A 19,965-nucleotide genomic window follows, 5' to 3' on the forward strand; every position below is an offset into this window, starting at 1 on the left:
TCCCCCAGACATTCCCAGCAGTCCCACACAATGGGTTCGGATCTGCCAAGTTGGACCGGCATCTTCCCCACCATCGGAGCCAACACACTACGAGGTGGTGATCAGGTGGCAGCTTCGCCCCTCTTCACCCGAGTGTCCAAAACATGCGACCACAATTCCAATGACACTACCACAAAGCCAATCATCGAACTGCAGCCTAGGGTGTCCTGGTGCAAACTGCACATATGGACCCCTTGGTGTTTGTTATGGACAATCCATGACATGCACAGAAGTCCATTAACAGAACACTTCTCGGGTGCTGATCAGAGGGGAGCGGGAAGGGGCGTTCTTTCCAATCACGCCTTTCCAGGTCTCACTGTCATTGCTCACGTGAGAGGTGAAGTCCGCCAGAAGAGCGAGGTAGTCCCCAGCACCACCTCCAAGGCCTCCAAGAAGGGTGAGTACTCTGAGCTGCTGTTTGGTGCATGGGCGCAGACAACAGTCAGGACCCGGCTACCCTCTCGTCCACCGGGGTGAACCCGAATGTACCCGGGGGGCAATAAGTATACCCATACCTGCTCTGCGCCTCTCACCATGGGCAACTCCAATGTGGAAAAGAGTCCAACCCCTCTCAGGAGGACTGGTACCAGAGCCCACGCCGTGTGTGGAGGTGACCCTGACTATATCCAGTCTGAATTTCTCGACCTCGGACACCAGCTCAGGCTCTCCCTGTCAGAGAGGTGATGTTCCACGTCCCTAGAGCCAGTTTCTGTAGGCATGGATCAGACCACCAAGGTCTCAGACTTAGGCCGCCGACCAGCTCACATTCCAACCGACCCCCTTGGCCTCTCCCACAGGTGGTGAGCCATTGGGAAGGGGGACCCACGTTGTCTTTTTGGGCTGTGCCCGGCCGGGCCCCATGGGTGCAGGCCCAGCTACCAGGCGCTCGCCATAATGCCCCACATCCGGGCCTGGCTCCGCAGGGGGGCCCCGGTGACCCGCGTCTGGGCGAGGGAAAACTAGGTCTAATATTTGTATTCATCATAAGGGGTCTTTGAGCGTGCTTTGTCTGGTCCTTCACCAAGAACCTCTTTGCCAAGGGTGACACTGTCAGGGCCATAAAGCCCCAGACAACTTAGCTCCTAGGATCATTGGGACACACAATTCCCTCCACCATGATAAGGTGACTGCTCCAGGAGGGATGCAACAGTTTTGTGAATAGGAATTGTCATAAATTCATCCTGATTGTTGTGCATATCTGATCTGCAACTACAGGAAACCTCCCACTGTACACTGTAACTCTAAAGGTCGGCCTCCATCCGTTCTGGGATGCTGGTCGACTCTTGGGAGATTTGCTTGCAAGACATAAAACATTTTCAGGTTTTGACTTTTAAGACATTTTCCTAGAAATGTTTGGTACATTGGTGGCACGGTGGACGACTGGTTAGAGCGTCGGCCTCACAGTTCTGAGGACCCGGGTTAAATCCCCGGCCCCGCCTGTGTGGAGTTTGCATGTTCTCCCCGTGCCTGCGTGGGTTTTCTCCGGGCACTCCAGTTTCCTCCCACATCCCAAAAACATGCATTAATTGGAGACTCTAAATTGCCCGTAGGTGTGACTGTGAGTGCGAATGGTTGTTTGTTTGTATGTGCCCTGCGATTGGCTGGCAACCAGTTCAGGGTGTACCCCGCCTCCTGCCCGATGACAGCTGGGATAGGCTCCAGCATGCCCGCGACCCTAGTGAGGAGAAGCGGCTCAGAAAATGGATGGATGGATGGATGTTTGGTCCATTTTCAAAGTGTACGGTATAACCTCAAGGGAATTGAGATGTTTATGTTCCACTGAAGTAAACCTGGCTGACTGGTTAGAGCGTCTGCCTCACAGTTCTGAGGACCGGGGTTCAATCCCTGGCCCCGCCTGTGTGGAGTTCGCATGTTCTCCCCGTGCCGGCGTGGGTTTTCTCCGGGCACTCCAGTTTCCTCCCACATCCCAAAAACATGCATTAATTGGAGACTCTAAATTGCCCGTAGGTGTGACTGTGAGTGCGAATGGTTGTTTGTTTGTATGTGCCCTGCGATTGGCTGGCAACCAGTTCAGGGTGTACCCCGCCTCCTGCCCGATGACAGCTGGGATAGGCTCCAGCACGCCCGCGACCCTAGTGAGGAGAAGCGGCTCAGAAAATGGATGGATGGATGGATGGATGTTTGGTCCATTTTCAAAGTGTACGGTATAACCTCAAGGGAATTGAGATGTTTATGTTCCACTGAAGTAAACCTGGCTGACTGGTTAGAGCGTCTGCCTCACAGTTCTGAGGACCGGGGTTCAATCCCTGGCCCCGCCTGTGTGGAGTTCGCATGTTCTCCCCGTGCTTGCGTGGGTTTTCTCCGGGCACTCCGGTTCCCTCCCACATCCCCAAAAAATGCATGGTAGGTTAATTGACAACGCTAAATTGCCCGTAGGTGTGACTGTGAGTGTGAATGGTTGTTTGTTTGTATGTGGCCTGTGATTGACTGGCAACCAGTTCCGGGTGTACCTCGCCTCCTGCTCGATGATTGCTGGGATAGGCTCCAGCACGACCGCGACCCTAGTGAGGAGAAGCTGGTTGCCAGCCAATCGCAGGGCACATAGGAACAAACAACCATTCGCACTCACAGTCATGCCTACGGGCAATTTAGAGTCTCCAATTCATGCATGTTTTTGGGATGTGGGAGGAAACCGGAGTACCCGGAGAAAACCCACGCAGGCACGGGGAGAACATGCAAACTCCACACAGGCGGGGCCGGGGATTGAACCCGGGTCCTCAGAACTGTGAGGCTGACGCTCTAACCAGTCGTCCACCGTGCCGCCTGATCTTCTGTCATTGCCGCCTGATCTTCTGTCATTGGACAAAAATGTTCTGATCGTTTTAATTTTCTCGTTCTGTCCTGCCCACAGCTGATGACATCAAGCCATGCCCACGCTGTGCTGCTTATATCATCAAAATGAATGATGGCAGCTGTAACCACATGACCTGTGCTGTCTGCGGCTGTGAGTTCTGCTGGCTTTGTATGAAAGAGATCTCAGACTTGCATTACTTGAGGTTAGTAACTGCTTGCTAAAGACCAAAGACAAGTTTTTATTAATGAAAAAGGTAGAGCTGTGTAATATTATGATATATATCGTAGTGCGATATAAAAAGTCGACCATGCAATACACTGTAACCTGTTGTGTTTACACAGTAGTTATTTTGATGTGTGGGGTATTGGGTTAGCTCTGTTGCTACAATAATTGTAGCATCTGAGATGGTAGCACAATAGTCACCTTTCTATTAGGTCATCTTTGTCCCACGCTTGACTAATCAAGTTACGCTCAATCTAACTGTTACACGATTGTAATTAGTTGAAATATGCATGTGTTGATTAGTTATGTCTGGAGAGTTATGTGCCGATATTACGTGCTAAAGAGTGGACTGGTATGTTATGCTGGTAATGTGTGAGCTGAGTTCTATAAATGAAATATATAAATACCAATACACCAATAGATGGAGAGTGATTTTAGATGCCATACACCAAGGATGCTATGCTAACATTTTATAAACAATGACTGAAGATTGTAACTGTAGTATTGCTATTGCTTTGCAGTAGCATTTTTTACATCACCTGGAAATACTTGTTTATGGCACTTCCAGAGGAGCATGGATGTAAACAGCATGTGGGGAGCTTAGTAGAGAACAAAGTGGATTGCAGTTCAAAGATTTGTTCCGAAAAGAGGGAACAGTAATACCATGGTTTGGTTTTAAAACATTGGTACAGTATTCTTCCAAAACATGTCATCAACAAGTCGTTACTCATATCTTTTCTACCAGTTCAGACACAAAATGAAGACTTGTACAGATACAGCGCAAACTTACAACAAAGCGCTACCATTACATCAAAAGCGCAAAGTGATGAAAAGGGAAAAAAAAAACAGTACATGGCACAGTACTTTAACAGAACATAATTACGTCACATTGTGTCAAGCTGGCAAGAGTTGACCATCTTGTCTTCCTACTGTATCTCTCAATTTGTGAAACGTTAACCAAAACGTAAAAAAAAGCAACACTGTTATTAGTTATTTCAAGAGGTTGCACTGCACGTCAAAACAAGTTGGAAAAACATTCCAAAAGCTAATCCCTTGAACCTGTTTATTATGCTGATTAAATGGTAGGCATATTTGTTTTACTTGAAGCACTTTATTGCAGTCCTTTAAAGCTGGTTGTACGACTAGATATTTTGAGAACTAATTTCTCGTGTATAATGCACATTTTTTTCCCCAAAAATATCTTCTTTATTTTAACCTGTCCTGTTCAGCTGCATGGCTATGGAGAATGGTGGATCTGTATGCCTTGTGTGCCGGGACAGTTTTACTTTGCAACAGGGGAGTTTGAAATACTCCCTTGATTTATTTTAATGTTTTTTTATTATTCTGATGTTTATTGAAATTGCAGCCGGACAGAAAAGGCTTTTAGGGGACAGACAGAAAGGACAAGGGGAATATGGGTGCGAACCACAGCAGAACAATAAAAACAGTTTAGATATTTGACCACAAGTAATGTTACAACAGTCAAATCACGTTCTTATGTTTGGATGGTGGGGGGGGGGGGGGGGCACACCCGGTGAGGACATGCAACAACTAACCAATAGGACAAGACGAGAGAGGACAGAAAAGGACAGGACAGGATATGGGAAATGAGCAAGGCAGTGGTACTGATGAGTGATGCGCTGATGACTCTTCCCGTTAAGGTTGGAACCACATAAAGCCTGTTTTCAGGGCAATCTTCAGGGCTAGGAGTGTTTTTCAGAGCCCCTTTAACCGCAGTTTCAATGTCCCAAACAAAAGCGGAAATGAAACATGACTTGGGCAAAATATTCTTAGGGTCAGACAAAGAATTCTCTTCGGAGAAAATACGTGACAAAGCATCTGGCTTACCATTTTTAGAACCAGGTTGGTAGGATAACTTGAAATTAAATCTAGTGAAGAACAGAGCCCATCTAGCCTGCCTCACATTTAATCTTTTAGCAGTTTTAATATACTCAAGGTTCTTGTGATCTGTCCATACTAAAAACGGAGTCTGTGTCCCCTCTAGCCAGTGCCTCCACTCCATCAAAGCCACCTTGACTGCCAGCAGTTCACGGTCACCAATGTCATAATTTTTTTCAGCTGGGGTCAGTTTTTTGGAGAGAAAAGCACAAGGATGTAATTTATCATCCTTGAGAGATTTCTGGGAGAGCACTGCTCCTATTCCAGCATCAGACGCATCGACTTCTACCACAAACTGCTGTTTGAGATCTGGCAAAGTAAGGATGGGAGCGGAGGTAAAGCTCAATTTAAGTTTTTGAAAAGCTGCCTGACAAAGCGGTTCCATACAAAAGGTTTGTGTGGCGAGGTAAGATCATGCAAAGGAGAGGCTATAGAACAAACATTTCTGATGAATTTTCTGTAGAAGTTTGCGAACCCTAAGAACCTTTGTACATCTTTGCGTGACGTGGGAGTAGGCCAATTAATAACTGCATCGACTTTGCAAGGGTCCATTTTGACTTCACCTTGAGCCAGGACGAAACCCAGAAAAGAAACCGACGCCTTGTGGAACTCGCATTTCTTAGCCTTGACATATAGTTGATTCTGCAGTAACTGCTGCAAAACAGAGCGGACATGAATAATGTGAGTCTCCTCATCCGGGGAGAATATCAATATGTCGTCCAAATAGACAAAAACATAAACATTCAACATGTCACGCAGGACATCATTGACAAGGTTTTGGAAAACAGCTGGAGCGTTAGTAAGCCCAAAAGGCATTACCAAATACTCATAATGTCCCGTTGGTGTGTTGAATGCTGTTTTCCATTCATCCCTCTCCCTTATCCTGACTAGATGATATGCATTTCTTAAGTCCAGTTTGGTGAAAATCTTGGCTCCCTCCAGGAACTCAAAGGCGATGGAGATGAGAGGAAGAGGGTACCTGTTTTTTACAGTGATCTTGTTGAGACCCCGGTAATCGATACAGGGTCGCAGGGTCTTGTCTTTCTTGTCCACAAAGAAAAATCCTGCTCCCGCAGGGGATGAAGATGGGCGAATGATCCCGGCTGCCAGTGATTCTTCCACGTACTCCTTCATGGCCTTGTGTTCTGGCCCTGAAAGAGAGAACAACCTCCCTCGTGGGGGGGTGGTTCCAGGCAGCAAGTCAACAGAACAGTCATAAGGTCTGTGGGGTAACAGGTGGGCACTTGAGATAAATCAGGATCCCCAGATGGGGTCTGTGGATTGTCCTTAGAACCATGACCCTGAACATCACATGGCGGCTTGAAACAGTTCCGGGCGCAATTGCTTCCCCATGACATAACCTGCCCAGAGGACCAGTCAATGTGGAGGTTATGTAATTTCAACCATGGGTTCCCTAAGATAAGGTCATGATTCATGGCGTCAAAAACATGAAAACTAATGTCAATGTGAGTGTTTGGGTGCGGTGAGTGATCTTGCCCATAAAACTGCCGTCTGCAGCATAGGTGTTGCGGTGGCGTTTTATTTGAAAGGTTCTAAGGTGCATACGTCTAACGAGGAGAGAGTTAAGTAAGTTAGCGTCAGAACCAGAGTCAATTAATACAGGTGTATGAATCTCTTGATCAGGAGAGCATAGTGTCACTTTAGGAAGAACCCGTGTAGGGTCTTCCTTAATGAAATTCAGACTCACCTCTCCCGTGCCCTTGCTACCGGCACCGGCAACTTTGACGTGACAGTTGCTCACGGAATGACCCAACTGACCGCAGTAGAAGCATCGCCCTTCCCTCAGCCGGCGTTGACGTTCCTCAGGGGAGAGACGGAACCTGCCCGGTTGCATGGGTTCATCTGTGGGGACGCTAGTCAGTGGGTTGAGACCGGAACCAGGGGATCTGCCGTGGTTTGGCTGGTCACCGAGGCTCGTCCTCCAAGTGCGCGGTGACGCAGCCCTCCGCCGATCTCCATCCAGCTCGCGATCCAAAAGCCTCTTGTCGATTTTTACGGCGAGAGCGATGAGAGTGTCCAAGTCGGTCGGCAGGTCTAGCGGGACTAAATGATCCTTGACGGCGGGGGATAGTCCTTGAAAAAAGGCATCGAGTAGCGCCCGATTATTCCAATGACTCTCAGCTGCTAGAATGCGAAACCCTGCGCTTGCCTTGTTGTAAGGTGACAAGGGAGCGAGCTGCCTCACGATCTGGAGTGGAAAATAGAAAAATTTGCTCCATAGTCTTTACGAAAAAAGCCCATGAATGACACGCGGTGGAATTGCGGCTCCATTCAGCAGTAGCACACACACACATGACAGTATGTCGTCATGTTACGGGTTGTGCCGAGTCTTCGAGGCGTGTGTCGAGTAATTAAGGGGGCGTGTCCGCGAAGCGTGTATCAAGGCTTGGTTCATTTGGGGCAGGGGCCGGAAATGATGACGTCCGAAGCTTCGCTGCCTGGCAGCACCACGTGACTGGTTCAGAAAGTGGTTCAGAATTTGCCGCGGTGTGACACTTTTAAACAGCAATATAGACCCTGTCAAGCAGCTTCATGAAAATGTGGGTTTTTGCCATTCTCCAAAGTTTACAAACAAATTACGCGAGCTGCCATACTGGTACATCTCAATAAATTATATTATATATTAATATATATATTGTCAAAAGCTTAATTTAGTTAAGTAGTTCAATATAAAAAAAAATAAATAAAAAAAAAAGTGAAACTCAGAGATACACCACACATACTGAAATAGTTAATGATTTTTTTTATTCATGTATAATTTAGATTGTAGTTTACAGCAAATGACAACTCCAAATTCACCATCTCTAGAAACTAGAACATAATGTAAACTATTATGAAACAATGGAATTTATATTTTCTTAGAATTTAGGCAGGAATTTGACCTGAAAAGTATTTGTGTTTGACGACTCCATTTGTATGAGTACTGAAATCAATTGAGTTTTCTACCATATTCAAATGTTTTTAGATGTGCCGGTATATGGTTACTATCATTTTAGAAACAGTTACGCACATATAATACGTTCAAACAATATTTTATTATTTCATGTTGACACAGTATTTGGTCAAACACTTTTTTTTGTCATTCATCGTCATTTCCAAGTGCCACAACAACCACCATATTGCAATGCATAACACACTATGTGGCCTAAGATACAGTTGCGTGTGATTATACACTTGGCCAGCAGGTGGTGTCGTGTGCACACGACGCATCAAGAAATGGACCTTTACTCGAACCAATGGCCGAAGCATTACGATGCTTCATGAAGCTTCATCTCGCCATCACTACTGGAAATTATTTACTCCTGAATGTTTAATACTGTAGCTGTGGTGCACTCTGAGTTCAGTTTTGATACTACGGCTTTAAGGTGGGAGGCTTACCCCTCCCACGTGAGCGTTGACACGAGCTGACTTGTCAGAATCAGAATCATCTTTATTTGCCAAGTATGTCCAAAACACACAAGGAATTTGTCTCCGGTAGTTGGAGCCGCTCTAGTACAACAGACAGTCAATTTACAGAACACTTTGGAGACATAAAGACATTGACAAAAAACAATTGTGCAAAAAGATGCAGAGTCCTCTAGCACTTAGAGCAGTTCGAATGACTAATATTGGAATAGTCCGGTGCAAAGGGCGCTGAGACTTCAAGGACTGTATGCGGTTTAAAGTGACGAGTAGTGCGATAATCTGGGACAATGTTGGTTGTGCAAATGTTACAGATACTCCTCAATCAGTGTGCAAATGGAGCAGATGCTACTCTGGCATGAGTGGCCAGTATATGCAAATAGTGCAGCATGGCGAGACAACTACAGTGAGTGCACAAGTAATACATAATTGGCCCCACAGAAATGTGACAACAAACTCAAGTCAAAAAAATGCCAGCTTGTTGTAATGGAATTATAGGTTAGGTGTTTAAGAAGTTGATCGCAAGAGGGAAGAAGCTGTTGGAATGTCTACTAGTTCTAGTTTGCATTGATCGGTAGCGCCTACCTGAGGGAAGGAGCTGGAAGAGCTGGTGACCGGGGTGCGGAGGGTCCGAGAGGATTTTGCACGCCCTTGGCTTAGTTCTGGCAGCGTGCAAGTCCTCAATGGTGGGTAGGGGGGTACCGACAATCCAGCAGTTTTGATTGTCCGTTGCAGTCGGAGTTTGTCCTTTTTTGTAACAGCACCAAACCAGACTGTGATGGAAGAACACAGGATTGATTCGATGACCGCTGTGTAGAACTGTCTCAGCAGCTCCGGTGGCAGGCCGTGCTTTCTCAGAAGCCGCAGGAAGTACATCCTCTGCTGGGCCTTTTTGAGGACGGAGTTGATGTTAGTCGCCCACTTCAGGTCCTGAGAGATTGTAATTCCCAGGAACTTGAAGGTCTCGACGGTTGACACAAGGCAGCTGGACAACGTGAGGGGCAGCTGTGGCGAAGGATGCCTCCTGAAGTCCACGATCATCTCTACAGTCTTGAGCGTGTTCAGCTCCAGGTTGTGTCGGCCGCACCACAGCTCCAGCCGCTCCGCTTCCTGTCGATATGCAGACTCGTCACCGTCCTTGATGAGGCAGATGACAGTGGTGTCATCTGCAAACTTCAGGAGTTTGACGGTCGGGTTCGCTGAGGTGCAGTCGTTCGTGTAGAGAGAGAAGAGCAGCGGAGAGAGGACACAACCTTGGGGCGCCCCAGTGCTGATGCTGCGTGTGGATGAGGTGGCCTCCCCCAGCCTGACCTGCTGTGTCCTGCCCGTCAGAAAACTGTAAATCCACTGGCAGATGGCAGGTGAGACGCTGAGCTGGAGAAGCTTGGATGAAAGGAGTTCACGGATGATGGTGTTGAACGCTGAGCTTAAGTCCACGAACAGGATCCTCGCGTAGGTCCCTGCACTGTCGAGGTGTTCTAGGATGAAGTGCAGTCCCATGTTGACTGCATCATCTGCAGACCTGTTCGCTTGGTAGGCAAACTGCAGGGGGTCCAGCAGGGGACCTGTGACACTCATGAGGTGGTCCAGCACGAGACGTTCAAAGGACTTCATGACCACAGATGTCAAAGCGACAGGCCTGTAGTCATTCAGACCCGAGCTTGCAGGTTTCTTGGGGACTGGAATGATGGTGGAGCGTTTGAAACAGGATGGAACTTCGCACATTTCCAGAAATCTATTGAAGATCTGAGTGAAGACTGGAGCGAGCTGGTCCGCGCAGACTTTGAGGCAGGATGGGGACACATGGTCCGGGCCTGCCACTTTGTTAATCTTCTGTTGTTTGAAGATGCGTCTCACATCCTGTTCATGGATGGTTAACGCAGAAGTCAGAGGTGTGATTGTGGTCGCGGGTGCGGCCAGGTGGGTGTGTGGTGTGAAACTGTCCTTTTCAAATCTGCAGTAGAAGGTATTCAAGTCGTTGGCTAGTGTGCTATTGTTCTCAGCTTGGGGGGATCGTCGCTTGTAATTAGTCAGCGATTGGAATGCATGGCAGACTGATTTAGAGTCGTTTTCGCTAAACTGTTTTTCCAATTTTGCTGCATGGTTCCTCTTTGTACGCTGTAATGAAAACTAGATTCCGTTCTGGTTCCAGAATAATAAGAATAATTTAAAAAGTTAACACGCAACAACAAGATGCAGAAGAGGGGATAAACACACACAAGGTCTATTAATGTTCACATTATTAACTATCTAGGGACCAACTGACATAAACATAAGTAACAACTATTTACAACAACGCGAGGCATCCTGGGAAATACGCCGAGGCTGCTTGGTCACGTCATCATTAAAACATGGCGGCTTGCTATCAGCGTATTTAACAGCAGTGTCATCGTATATAGTTGTTAAAATGCTGTTTTATGTCAGTTTGTCCCCTAATCCGCTAAATTGTTAATAATGTGAATGTTGTTAGATCTTATGTGTGTTTATCCCCCCTCTGCATCTAGTTGTTGAGTGTTTACTATTTTTTATTACTATTCTGGAACCAGAAGTGTATTTATCACCCTGACAGATGACCTAACGAGCATAGATCATTCTTCACTTGAGACTATGTGAGTGCTGAGATGCATGTATCATGGAAACAATGAGTGACAATGATACAAACAATGATACTGTTTGTACAATATTTTTGTGTTATCCATTGCTCTTGCTCTCTCTCAATACATTGTGTTTAGGCCTGCCACAATAGCAAATTTTTTAGAACAATTTATTTTCCCTAAAACTTTGAAGATAAATGATAGTATCATTGTTTTTTTTTGTTTTTTTTAATGCCACTACTATAATCATATTAGAGCATAACAAAGAATTGTACACGTCATACAAATACAGTTGTTTGCATCTACGAAGCCAAAGTCGTTCCGCCAGTGGCTTGCTGCGTTGCGAGTGGAGCGACGGGTGTTGCCACAACAATGAAAATGTAAACAAACCGGAAAAAAAAGTATCTTGTCCATTGTATTTATGAAACAATAACACACCCTACTCTTCTTCTGATTGCCGAGACAGGACTCTTACTTTTAGTGGATAATGATTTGCTGAAGCACTTCAGCAACACACACAAGGCTCAAATTTGTTTTTCTTCTTTGAAGAGCAGTTTTGCAAATCATTTATATATTAGTATATATAAAAAGGTATGGGTGTGCATAGTACATAGAAGACCTTGATTTCTGGCATCAACTTTCGGGGTGCGCATTTTATTCGAGAGCATATTATACACAAGAAATTGCGCTAGTATTTGTGGACTGGATATTTGTCTTATTTTGACTTTTTTCAATTTTTCTAAATAAAATATCCATCTATCCAGTTTCCGTACCACTTATCCTCACTCGGGTTGCGGGCATGCTGGGGCCTATCTCAGCTGAGTCTGGGCGAGAGGGCACACATAGACAAACAATCATTCACACTCGCATTCACACCTATGGGCAATTTAGAGTCTTCAATTAACCTGCAGAAAACCCACACAGGCACGGGGAGAACATGCAAACTCTGCACAGACAAGGCCGGATTTGAACCTGGGTTCTCAGAACTGTGAGGCAGATGTCGCTCGCCGTGCCGCCGATATAAAATGTGTGTTCTAAAATAAATGGGGGTGCGAGTGGAATTGTTACCCTTTTTCCTTGGTGTCTTTTGGTTCTTTAGAAAAGCTTTGCGACAAAGACACCCAATGGGGGTGGCCATCAGGTTGGCTGAGTTTCAGTCTAGCGTGGCCGCAGCCACCCCAGGCCACCCTCTGGCTCCCCCCGTGGGTGCGTACACTTCAGTAACTACATTATCTCTGTTTATTTTGACTTCCCCTTTCTAAAAGATGTTTTTTTTTCGAATTGACTTTCATATATTGTTGGCCACATTCGGTGTAAAAGTTCATTTTACAACTCTACTTTAGGATAACGACGGCTGTTTCTAGTATTTGACCTTCTCAAATGAAGAACCAAAAGAAATGCATTTTCAGTTTGATAAAATATAAGTAAAATGTCACAATTTCATCAAAATTAAAGAAAGGGATACCATTTTTTGGTACATGTTGAATTTCCAAGTACTGTTTTTACACTAAATAATAGCTAAGACCCATCTGTTTCTTAATGACAGGGAAAGAGTAAACTTTTTTCCCCCTCCCTATCTACCGTTTTCCCAGTCCGTCAGGCTGTACCTTTTGGGGGAAGAAGCCATGGAGCAGAAAGAAGAAGATTCTTTGGCAATTGGGAACACTTGTTGGTGCCCCTCTTGGCATTGCACTGATCGCTGGCATAGCTATCCCTGCAATGGTTATTGGCATCCCTGTATATGTGGGAAGAAAGGTGAGATTGTAAACACTCATATTAACTAATTATGAATACGTTAAAATTTCCCTGTTAATTTGCCTCTACAGCACAGGTGTCAAACTCAAGGCCCGGAGGCCAGACTTGGCCCGCCACATACAGTAACTTTATGTGGCTGCTAAAGCAAATCAAGTGCATTTACTGCTGTTTCTTGCAAAAATCTGGACTAAAATTGCAAATTGACTTCACTTTTAATAATGTTGAAATATTGCAAGTGTTAACCCCTTTTTTTTTTTTTTTTTTTAAATCAATTGAACAATAGCTGAACACACAATTGTCTTTTACTTCTTATTTCAAAATTTGCTATCCATCAGTGTTACACCGCTATATCACGGTTTCATCGTTTGTGCCATCCCCCCCACGCTATAGCGCAGATTTGTGTGTGAAACGTGTTTCTGTGTTTGTCGTCCAAGTCCTTGCTATATAGTGGAATGCTGTGATTGTTTTTATGGGTTTTTACTACAGCTCAGACTCAGTCTAAATCCCCAATTATGAACTATTTATAGCCTCCTGGTTAAGTCCTGGTCGCAATTTTTTTTGGGGGGGGGGGCGCGGGTTTTGTCACACCACCAAAAAGACAGTATGCTGACAGATTTTGGCTGGCGCATTTTAGCAACTCCTCTGGAAAAAAGCGGTTACTAAAACGCCTCTTTTTAGTTTAAAATGGTTTACTTTAATCAGAATCTCACGCCGCATCATGGCTGTGGTCGGTTTTGCGCCGTCTCTGTGCCGTAAAATCTGTAAATCCACACTGTCTGGCAACATTCTGCTTCTACTACGGCAGGTAGTTCGCGGTAGCTGGCTAGCTCTCGTCAATCATCTGCCACAATGTGTTGGATGAATCTTGCGTAACGTTTTCCAATTCATCTACCGGAGTCGTCATGTCTGTCTGTCATGAACATCCGTGTAGCTCCTCACGGCATAGCACACCTTGTTCCGACGTTATCGTTTCGAGGGAGAGAGAACTAGTCTACATGAGACAACTGGTCAACGTGAACCGTTGCTACAACTGCGCATATGTGCATGAGCAGTAAGTCAAAATGGTGGCAGACGTAAACAAAAGCATTGTAGCTCTTGTCAGAATAAAATATGTACTTTGATTCGTTTTCATTTGAATTCAAAAATTATGATTTGGGGTTTGTGAACGAGTGAATCTAAATTGGCACTCATTCGTTGTAGCACTAGTTTTAACAGTAAACCAATGTACTGTAAAACCCTTGTGTGTGGGAAAGCTGCAGATGCTCTTGTCAGTTGGTTTTTGAATGCTGCGAAACAGTGGTGAGGCTTGAGCCCACCCAAAACTTGCCTTAGCCCACGAAATGAATTTGTCCTCATTTATTTTGAAATATGTTTTTTCGTTTTATTTTTATTTTTTTTATTTTCTTTAGAAAAAATATTTGGTGATAGCACATGCTTTGGCATTGACGAAAAAGCAAACCACATGAAAATTGGTGGAGAAATGAGCAAGTTATGACTTAATTTCAATGTCCATGGATTGCCTTTGAAGGGAACATTGACCTTCACAACATGGCCGCCACGTAGGCACGTCGGATAGCCGGGCTGCTACAGCACGCTGGCGTATAGTCTTCATATCTATGGTCAGAACCGCGACACACACTTCCAGCTGTGTTAACGCTAATGACCAGGTAATGCTTGATTTACAACCCTGACAGAATCTATGACATGACTGTTGACCACACAACAATGCCCCTTCATGAATTGCTATACAAACCATCTTCTAAATTGAATACAGTGGACTCCTGCTTATTTACGCTTCCACCGGTGCAAATTAACCTATCTGCAAATATTTTGTGGGGGAATCTATTCACGTTTTTTGGACAAGTCAGTTTTATTTCATGGCACAATACTGTCCAAATACTGTAACCCTTTCCCCAATTGTTTGGGTATAGTATAGTTTGTGGTATATTTATGGTTTAAACTATTAATATAGACAATTCTAATAATTCTTTTTGGGTGACCCCGCATATTCGCTGCTGTTCATTATTTATGGTCCCTATTGCCTCCCCCCACCCTCTTTCCTGGACTTGTGGACTCAAGATGGACGAGTTACCTGGGAAGAGCCTTTCAGCTTTAAACTGTTAACTAGTCTTCTGTGTTTTGTCATGTTCATAGACTTGTTCTATTTAATTGTCAGTCCCGTCATAGTAGCCAGGCTCTTCTGAGTTTTCCTCCTCTCTTTGCCAAGTACCCATTACCCAGCCTTTTATTGGTTGTGAAAATGGACTATGTTCAAGAATGACCACATAACTAAGTGTACATACTGTAAATATCCTCTACTCTCATCATTCAGTCCTGGTTTTGTAACTTGCAGCGCCCAGATCTGTTGATGCACACAGTATTCTCATATTGCATTCTCTCTGAGAAATTGATGAGGTCTCTTAATTTCCCCCAGATTCACAATCGTTATGAAGGTAAAGATATCGCCAAATACAAGAGGAATCTCGTGATTGCAGGTGGCGTGACACTGTCTGTCATTGTGTCTCCTGTGGTTGCAGCAGTCACTGTTGGTCAGTTTCTTGCATTTTGTTCAATAAATGAGTCATGCCATTCCTTGTTTGACTTTGGTAGGTTCAGTAATGTTTTAAGAAAAAACAAACAAACATGTTTTTGAGATCCAACAGATCTCTCATCTATTGCTTAATCGTGGGAGAAGATAAAGGAAATTGAAAAAGATGATTTTGAAAACCACAACGGAGGCCTAGCTTGCTGATGCAGTCTAATACTGTTCTGTGTGTGTCTTTCTCCGTTGTTGTTTTTCAGGCGTTGGAGTTCCCATTATGCTTGCATATGTGTATGGTGTGGTGCCCATCTCGTTGTGCCGGAGTGGGGGCTGTGGTGTCTCTACAGGCAATGGAAAAGGTGTTCGGATAGAATTTGATGATGAGAATGATATGAATGTCGCCACTGGGACAGTAGCCACTGGTAAGCCCTTTGCCTGCCCACCACTGACTGACAACTCCAAATGTCTTGCTAACCAAAAACTAACTAACACTAGTTGTATCCTGGGCCCTCATTTATCAGAGTGTGTAGAACAGGTTCTAAATTGAATACGACTGAAATTTAGTATGTGTGTACGTACAAAACAAAATCTGGATTTATCAAATACGAGGGCACCTGTCGCAGGCACACCAGTCAGTAATGTGTGTTGATAAATCCCACCTGTTCTAAACTGGGGCTGGGTGATAATGGAAAAAGTAATGTTCACAATTATTTTGATTGATATTGAAATCACAAATAGTACAACCCCAATTCCAATGAAGTTAAGACGTCTTAAACATAAATAAATACAGAATACAATTATTTGCAAATCATGTTCAACCTATATTTAATTGAATACACTACAAAGACAAGATATTTAATGTTCCAACTGATAAACGTTTTTGACAAATAATCATTAACTTAGAATTTTATGGCTGAAATACATTCCATAAAAGCTGGGACAGGTGGCAAAAAAGACTGAGAAAGTTGAGGAATGCTCATCAAACACCTGTTCATCCCACAGGTGAACAGGCTAATTGGGAACAGGTGGGTGCCATGAGTGGGTAGAAAAGGAGCGAGGTTCACCTCTTTGTGAACAAGTGTGTGAGAAACTAGTCAGTTAAAGGACAATGTTCCTCAACGGACAATTGCAAGGAATTTAGGGATTTCATCATCTACGGTTCATATCATCATCAAAAGATTCAGAGAATCTGGAGAAATGACTGCATGTAAGTGGCAAGGCCGAAAACCAACATTGAATGCCCGTGACCTTAGATCCCTCAGGCGGCACTGCATCAAAAACTGACATCGATGTGTAAAGGATATCACCACATGGGCTCAGGAACACTTCAGAAAACCAATGTCAGTAAATACAGTTCGGCGCTACATCCATAAGTGCAACTTGAAACTCTACTATGCAAAGCAAAAGCCATTTATCAACAACACCCAGAAACGCTCCCGGCTTCTCTGGACCTGAGCTCATCTAAGATGGACTGATGAAAAGTGGAAAAGTGTTCTGTGGTCCGACGAGTCCACATTTCAAACTGTTTTTTGGAAATTGTGGACTTCGTGTCCTCCGGGCCAAAGAGGAAAAGAACCATCCGTACTGTTATGGATGGAAATTTCAAAAGCCAGCATCTGTGATGGTATGGGGCTGTGTTAGTGCCAATGGCATGGGTAACTTACACATCTGTGATGGCACCATTAATGCTGAAAGGTACATGCAGGTGTTGGAGAAACATATGCTGCCATCCAAGCAACGTCTTTTTCATGGACGCCCCTGCTTATTTCAGCAAGACAATGCCAAACCACATTCTGCACGTGTTACAACAGCGTGGCTGCGTAGTAAAAGAGTGCGGGTACTAGACTGGCCTGCCTGCAGTCCAGACTTGTCTCCCATTTAAAATGTGTGCCGCATTATGTAGCGTAAAATACGACAATGGAGAGTATGTGGGATCTTACTATCATTGTGAAGCAGAATTCATCAAGCGTTGGATTGTTGGCCCACTAATAGGGAATGTGAGCTGAAAGGGGGTAGCTAGAATTAGAATTCAATCACAGGTGGGATTTACCTTCAAATAACGAATATTTATACGGCTGCGGCTGAAACTTGTTCGCTTAAAACCCGGAAATACCATGTTGCCGTTCAGCTGAGTTGAGTGGGTTGGTACCAACAAGGTGGTCAGGTGCTTGAATGTTAATTGACGAAACTATGTCACAATGACGCCGATTTCAAATCCACCCCATTTTGCAAGCCCTATGCCGTTTATTGCCTGTTGCATTTAATTGACAAACTGCATAGATGTCAAACTTAAACCATGTCACAGACTCATTTTGATCTATGTTATGCATAAAAGCTGTTGAAAAAAAATTGGATTTTGATGGCATGGGACCTTTAATTGTACTAATTTCCTTACCATGATCCAAGTACAAATTCATCCATCCATCCATTTTCTACCGCTTATCCGAGGTTGGGTCGCGGGGGCAGTAGCTTTAGCATGGACGCCTAGACTTCCCTCTCCCCAGCCACTTCATCCAGCTCTTCCAGGGGGATCCCGAGCCGTTCCCAGGCCAGCCGCAGGATGTAGTCTCTCCAGCGTGTCCTGGGTCGTCCCCGGGGTCTCCTCCCGATGGGACATCCGAATAGATGACCCAGCCACCTCATCTGGCTCCTCTCGATGTGGAGGAGCAGCGGCTCTACTCTGAGATCCTCCCGGATGACCTAGCTTCTCACCCTATCTCTAAGGGAGAGCCTGGACACCCTGCGGAGGAAACTCATTTCGGCCGCTTGTATCCGGGATCTTGTTCTTTCGGTCACGACCCACAGCTCGTGACCATAGGTGAGGGTAGGAACGTAGATCGACCGGTAAATCGAGAGCTTCGCCTTTCGGCTTCTCTCCTTCTTTACCACAACGGATCGATACAAAGTCCGCATCACTGCAGACGCTGCACTGATCCGCCTGTCGATCTCCCGTTTCATTCTTCCCTCACTCGTGAACAAGACCCCAAGATACTTGAACTCCTCCACTTGAGGCAGGATCTCATCCCCGACCTGGAGAGGGGACGCCACCCTTTTCTGACTGAGTTCCCCCTTTTTGAAAAAGGGAGACCACCACTCCAGTCTGCCAATCCAGAGGCACTGTCCCCGATGTCCACGCGATTTTGCAGAGGCGTGTTAACCAGGACAGCCCTACAACATCCAGAGCCTTGAGGAACTCCGGGCGAATCTCATCCACCCCCGGGGCCTTGCCACCGAGGAGCTTTTTAACCACCTCGGTGACCTCAACCCCAGAGATAGGAGAGCCTGCCTCAGAGAGCCCAGACTCTGCTCCCTCATGGGAAGGCGTGTCAGTGGAATTGAGGAGGTCTTCGGAGTATTGTCCCCACCGGCTCACAACGTCCCGAGTCGAGATCAGCAGCGCCCCATCCCCACTATACACAGTGTTGATGTTCACTGCTTGCCCCTCCGGAGACGCCGGATGGTGGACCACAATTTCCTCGAAGCCATCCGGAAGTCTTTCTCCATGGCCTCACCGAACTCCTCCCATGCCTGAGTTTTTGCTTCAGCGACCACCAAAGCTGCATTCCGCTTGGCCAGCCGGTCCCCATCAGCTGCCTCAGGAGTCCCACATGCCAAAAAGGCCTGATAGGACTCCTTCTTCAACTTGACTGCATCCCTCACCTTTGGTGTCCACCAACGGGTTTGGGGAATGCCGCCACGACAGGCACCAACCACCTTACGGCCACAGCTCCGGTCGGCCACCTCAGCAATGGAGGCACGGAACATGGTCCACTCGGACTCGATGTCCTCCGCGTCCCCCGGAACATGAGCAAAGTTCTGTCGGAGGTGGGAGTTGAAAATCCTTCTGACAGGGGATTACGCCAGACGTTCCCAGCAGACCCTCACAATACGTTTGGGCCTGCCACGTCGGACCGGCATCTTCCCCCACCATCGGAGCCAACTCACCACCAGGTGGTGATCAGTTGACAGCTCCGTCCCTTTCTTCACCCGAGTGTCTTAGACATGCGGCCGGCCGTAAGTCCGATGACACGACCACAAAGTCGATCATCGAACTGCGACCTAGGGTGTCCTGGTGCCAAGTGCACGTGTGGACACCCTTATGCTTGAACATGGTGTTCGTTATGGACAATCCGTGATGAGCACAGAAGTCCAATAACAGAACACCACTCGGTTTCTGATCGGGTGGGCCGTTCCTCCCAATCACGCCCTTCCAGGTCTCACTGTCATTGCCCACACACAAACCCCTCCACCACGATAAGGTGACGGCTCGAGGAGGAGCAAGTACAAATTCATGAACATTTGTCCAGATCTGAATTTATAATTTGAATGCATTGTGGTCATTTATCAGTTTGAGTTTTTTTTTAATACCTGATATACACATTTTAAAATAACTTTGATTGTATCGTTTTTAGATTCAACATTTGTGATAGACACGAGAAACAATCCCAGTGTCAGTGAAGGCAGTGTTGCTGGTCTGACAGGCAGTTTTAGCGCCAGTGGTAGCCAAATGGACAGACTTGGGGCCCTCAGGGACAATCTGAGTGAGACAGCATCCACCACAGCCCTTGCTGGAGCCAGCATCACTGGCAGCCTCTCTGGCAGCGCCATGGTTCACTACCTAAGCAGGTACAGAGGCGGCGACACATGCTGTTTGATGTTGATGTTAGTGCCTTTTC

The 19,965-nt window shown here is 45.8% G+C and overlaps 2 protein-coding genes across 2 annotated transcripts in view; one reads left to right on the forward strand and one right to left on the reverse strand.

Moving 5' to 3' along the window:
- Nucleotides 1–19,965, forward strand: part of rnf19a (ring finger protein 19A, RBR E3 ubiquitin protein ligase) — a 48,131-nt gene that overhangs the window by 23,594 nt on the left and 4,572 nt on the right. Inside the window, exons 5-9 of the mRNA XM_061777845.1 lie at nucleotides 2,912–3,056; nucleotides 12,585–12,747; nucleotides 15,182–15,296; nucleotides 15,550–15,711; nucleotides 19,702–19,915. Of these exons, the coding sequence (XP_061633829.1) occupies nucleotides 2,912–3,056; nucleotides 12,585–12,747; nucleotides 15,182–15,296; nucleotides 15,550–15,711; nucleotides 19,702–19,915 (799 nt within the window). The remainder of the gene's footprint in view (nucleotides 1–2,911; nucleotides 3,057–12,584; nucleotides 12,748–15,181; nucleotides 15,297–15,549; nucleotides 15,712–19,701; nucleotides 19,916–19,965) is intronic.
- Nucleotides 5,292–7,124, reverse strand: LOC133480152 (retrovirus-related Pol polyprotein from transposon opus). The gene is made up of 2 exons (XM_061777848.1): nucleotides 6,684–7,124; nucleotides 5,292–6,126 (listed from the first exon to the last, which is right to left on the reverse strand). Exon 2 carries the CDS (start codon nucleotides 6,107–6,109, stop codon nucleotides 5,318–5,320), a length of 792 nt encoding a protein of 263 aa, XP_061633832.1. The 5' UTR covers nucleotides 6,110–6,126; nucleotides 6,684–7,124; the 3' UTR covers nucleotides 5,292–5,317.

This window comes from Phyllopteryx taeniolatus, chromosome 6, assembly GCF_024500385.1.
Source record: "Phyllopteryx taeniolatus isolate TA_2022b chromosome 6, UOR_Ptae_1.2, whole genome shotgun sequence".
Lineage (NCBI taxonomy): Eukaryota > Metazoa > Chordata > Actinopteri > Syngnathiformes > Syngnathidae > Phyllopteryx > Phyllopteryx taeniolatus.

Excerpts from the sequence above, each read along its gene's own strand:
- LOC133480152 (XM_061777848.1), bottom strand. The coding sequence starts at position 6,109 with ATGAAGGAGTACGTGGAAGAATCACTGGCAGCCGGGATCATTCGCCCA.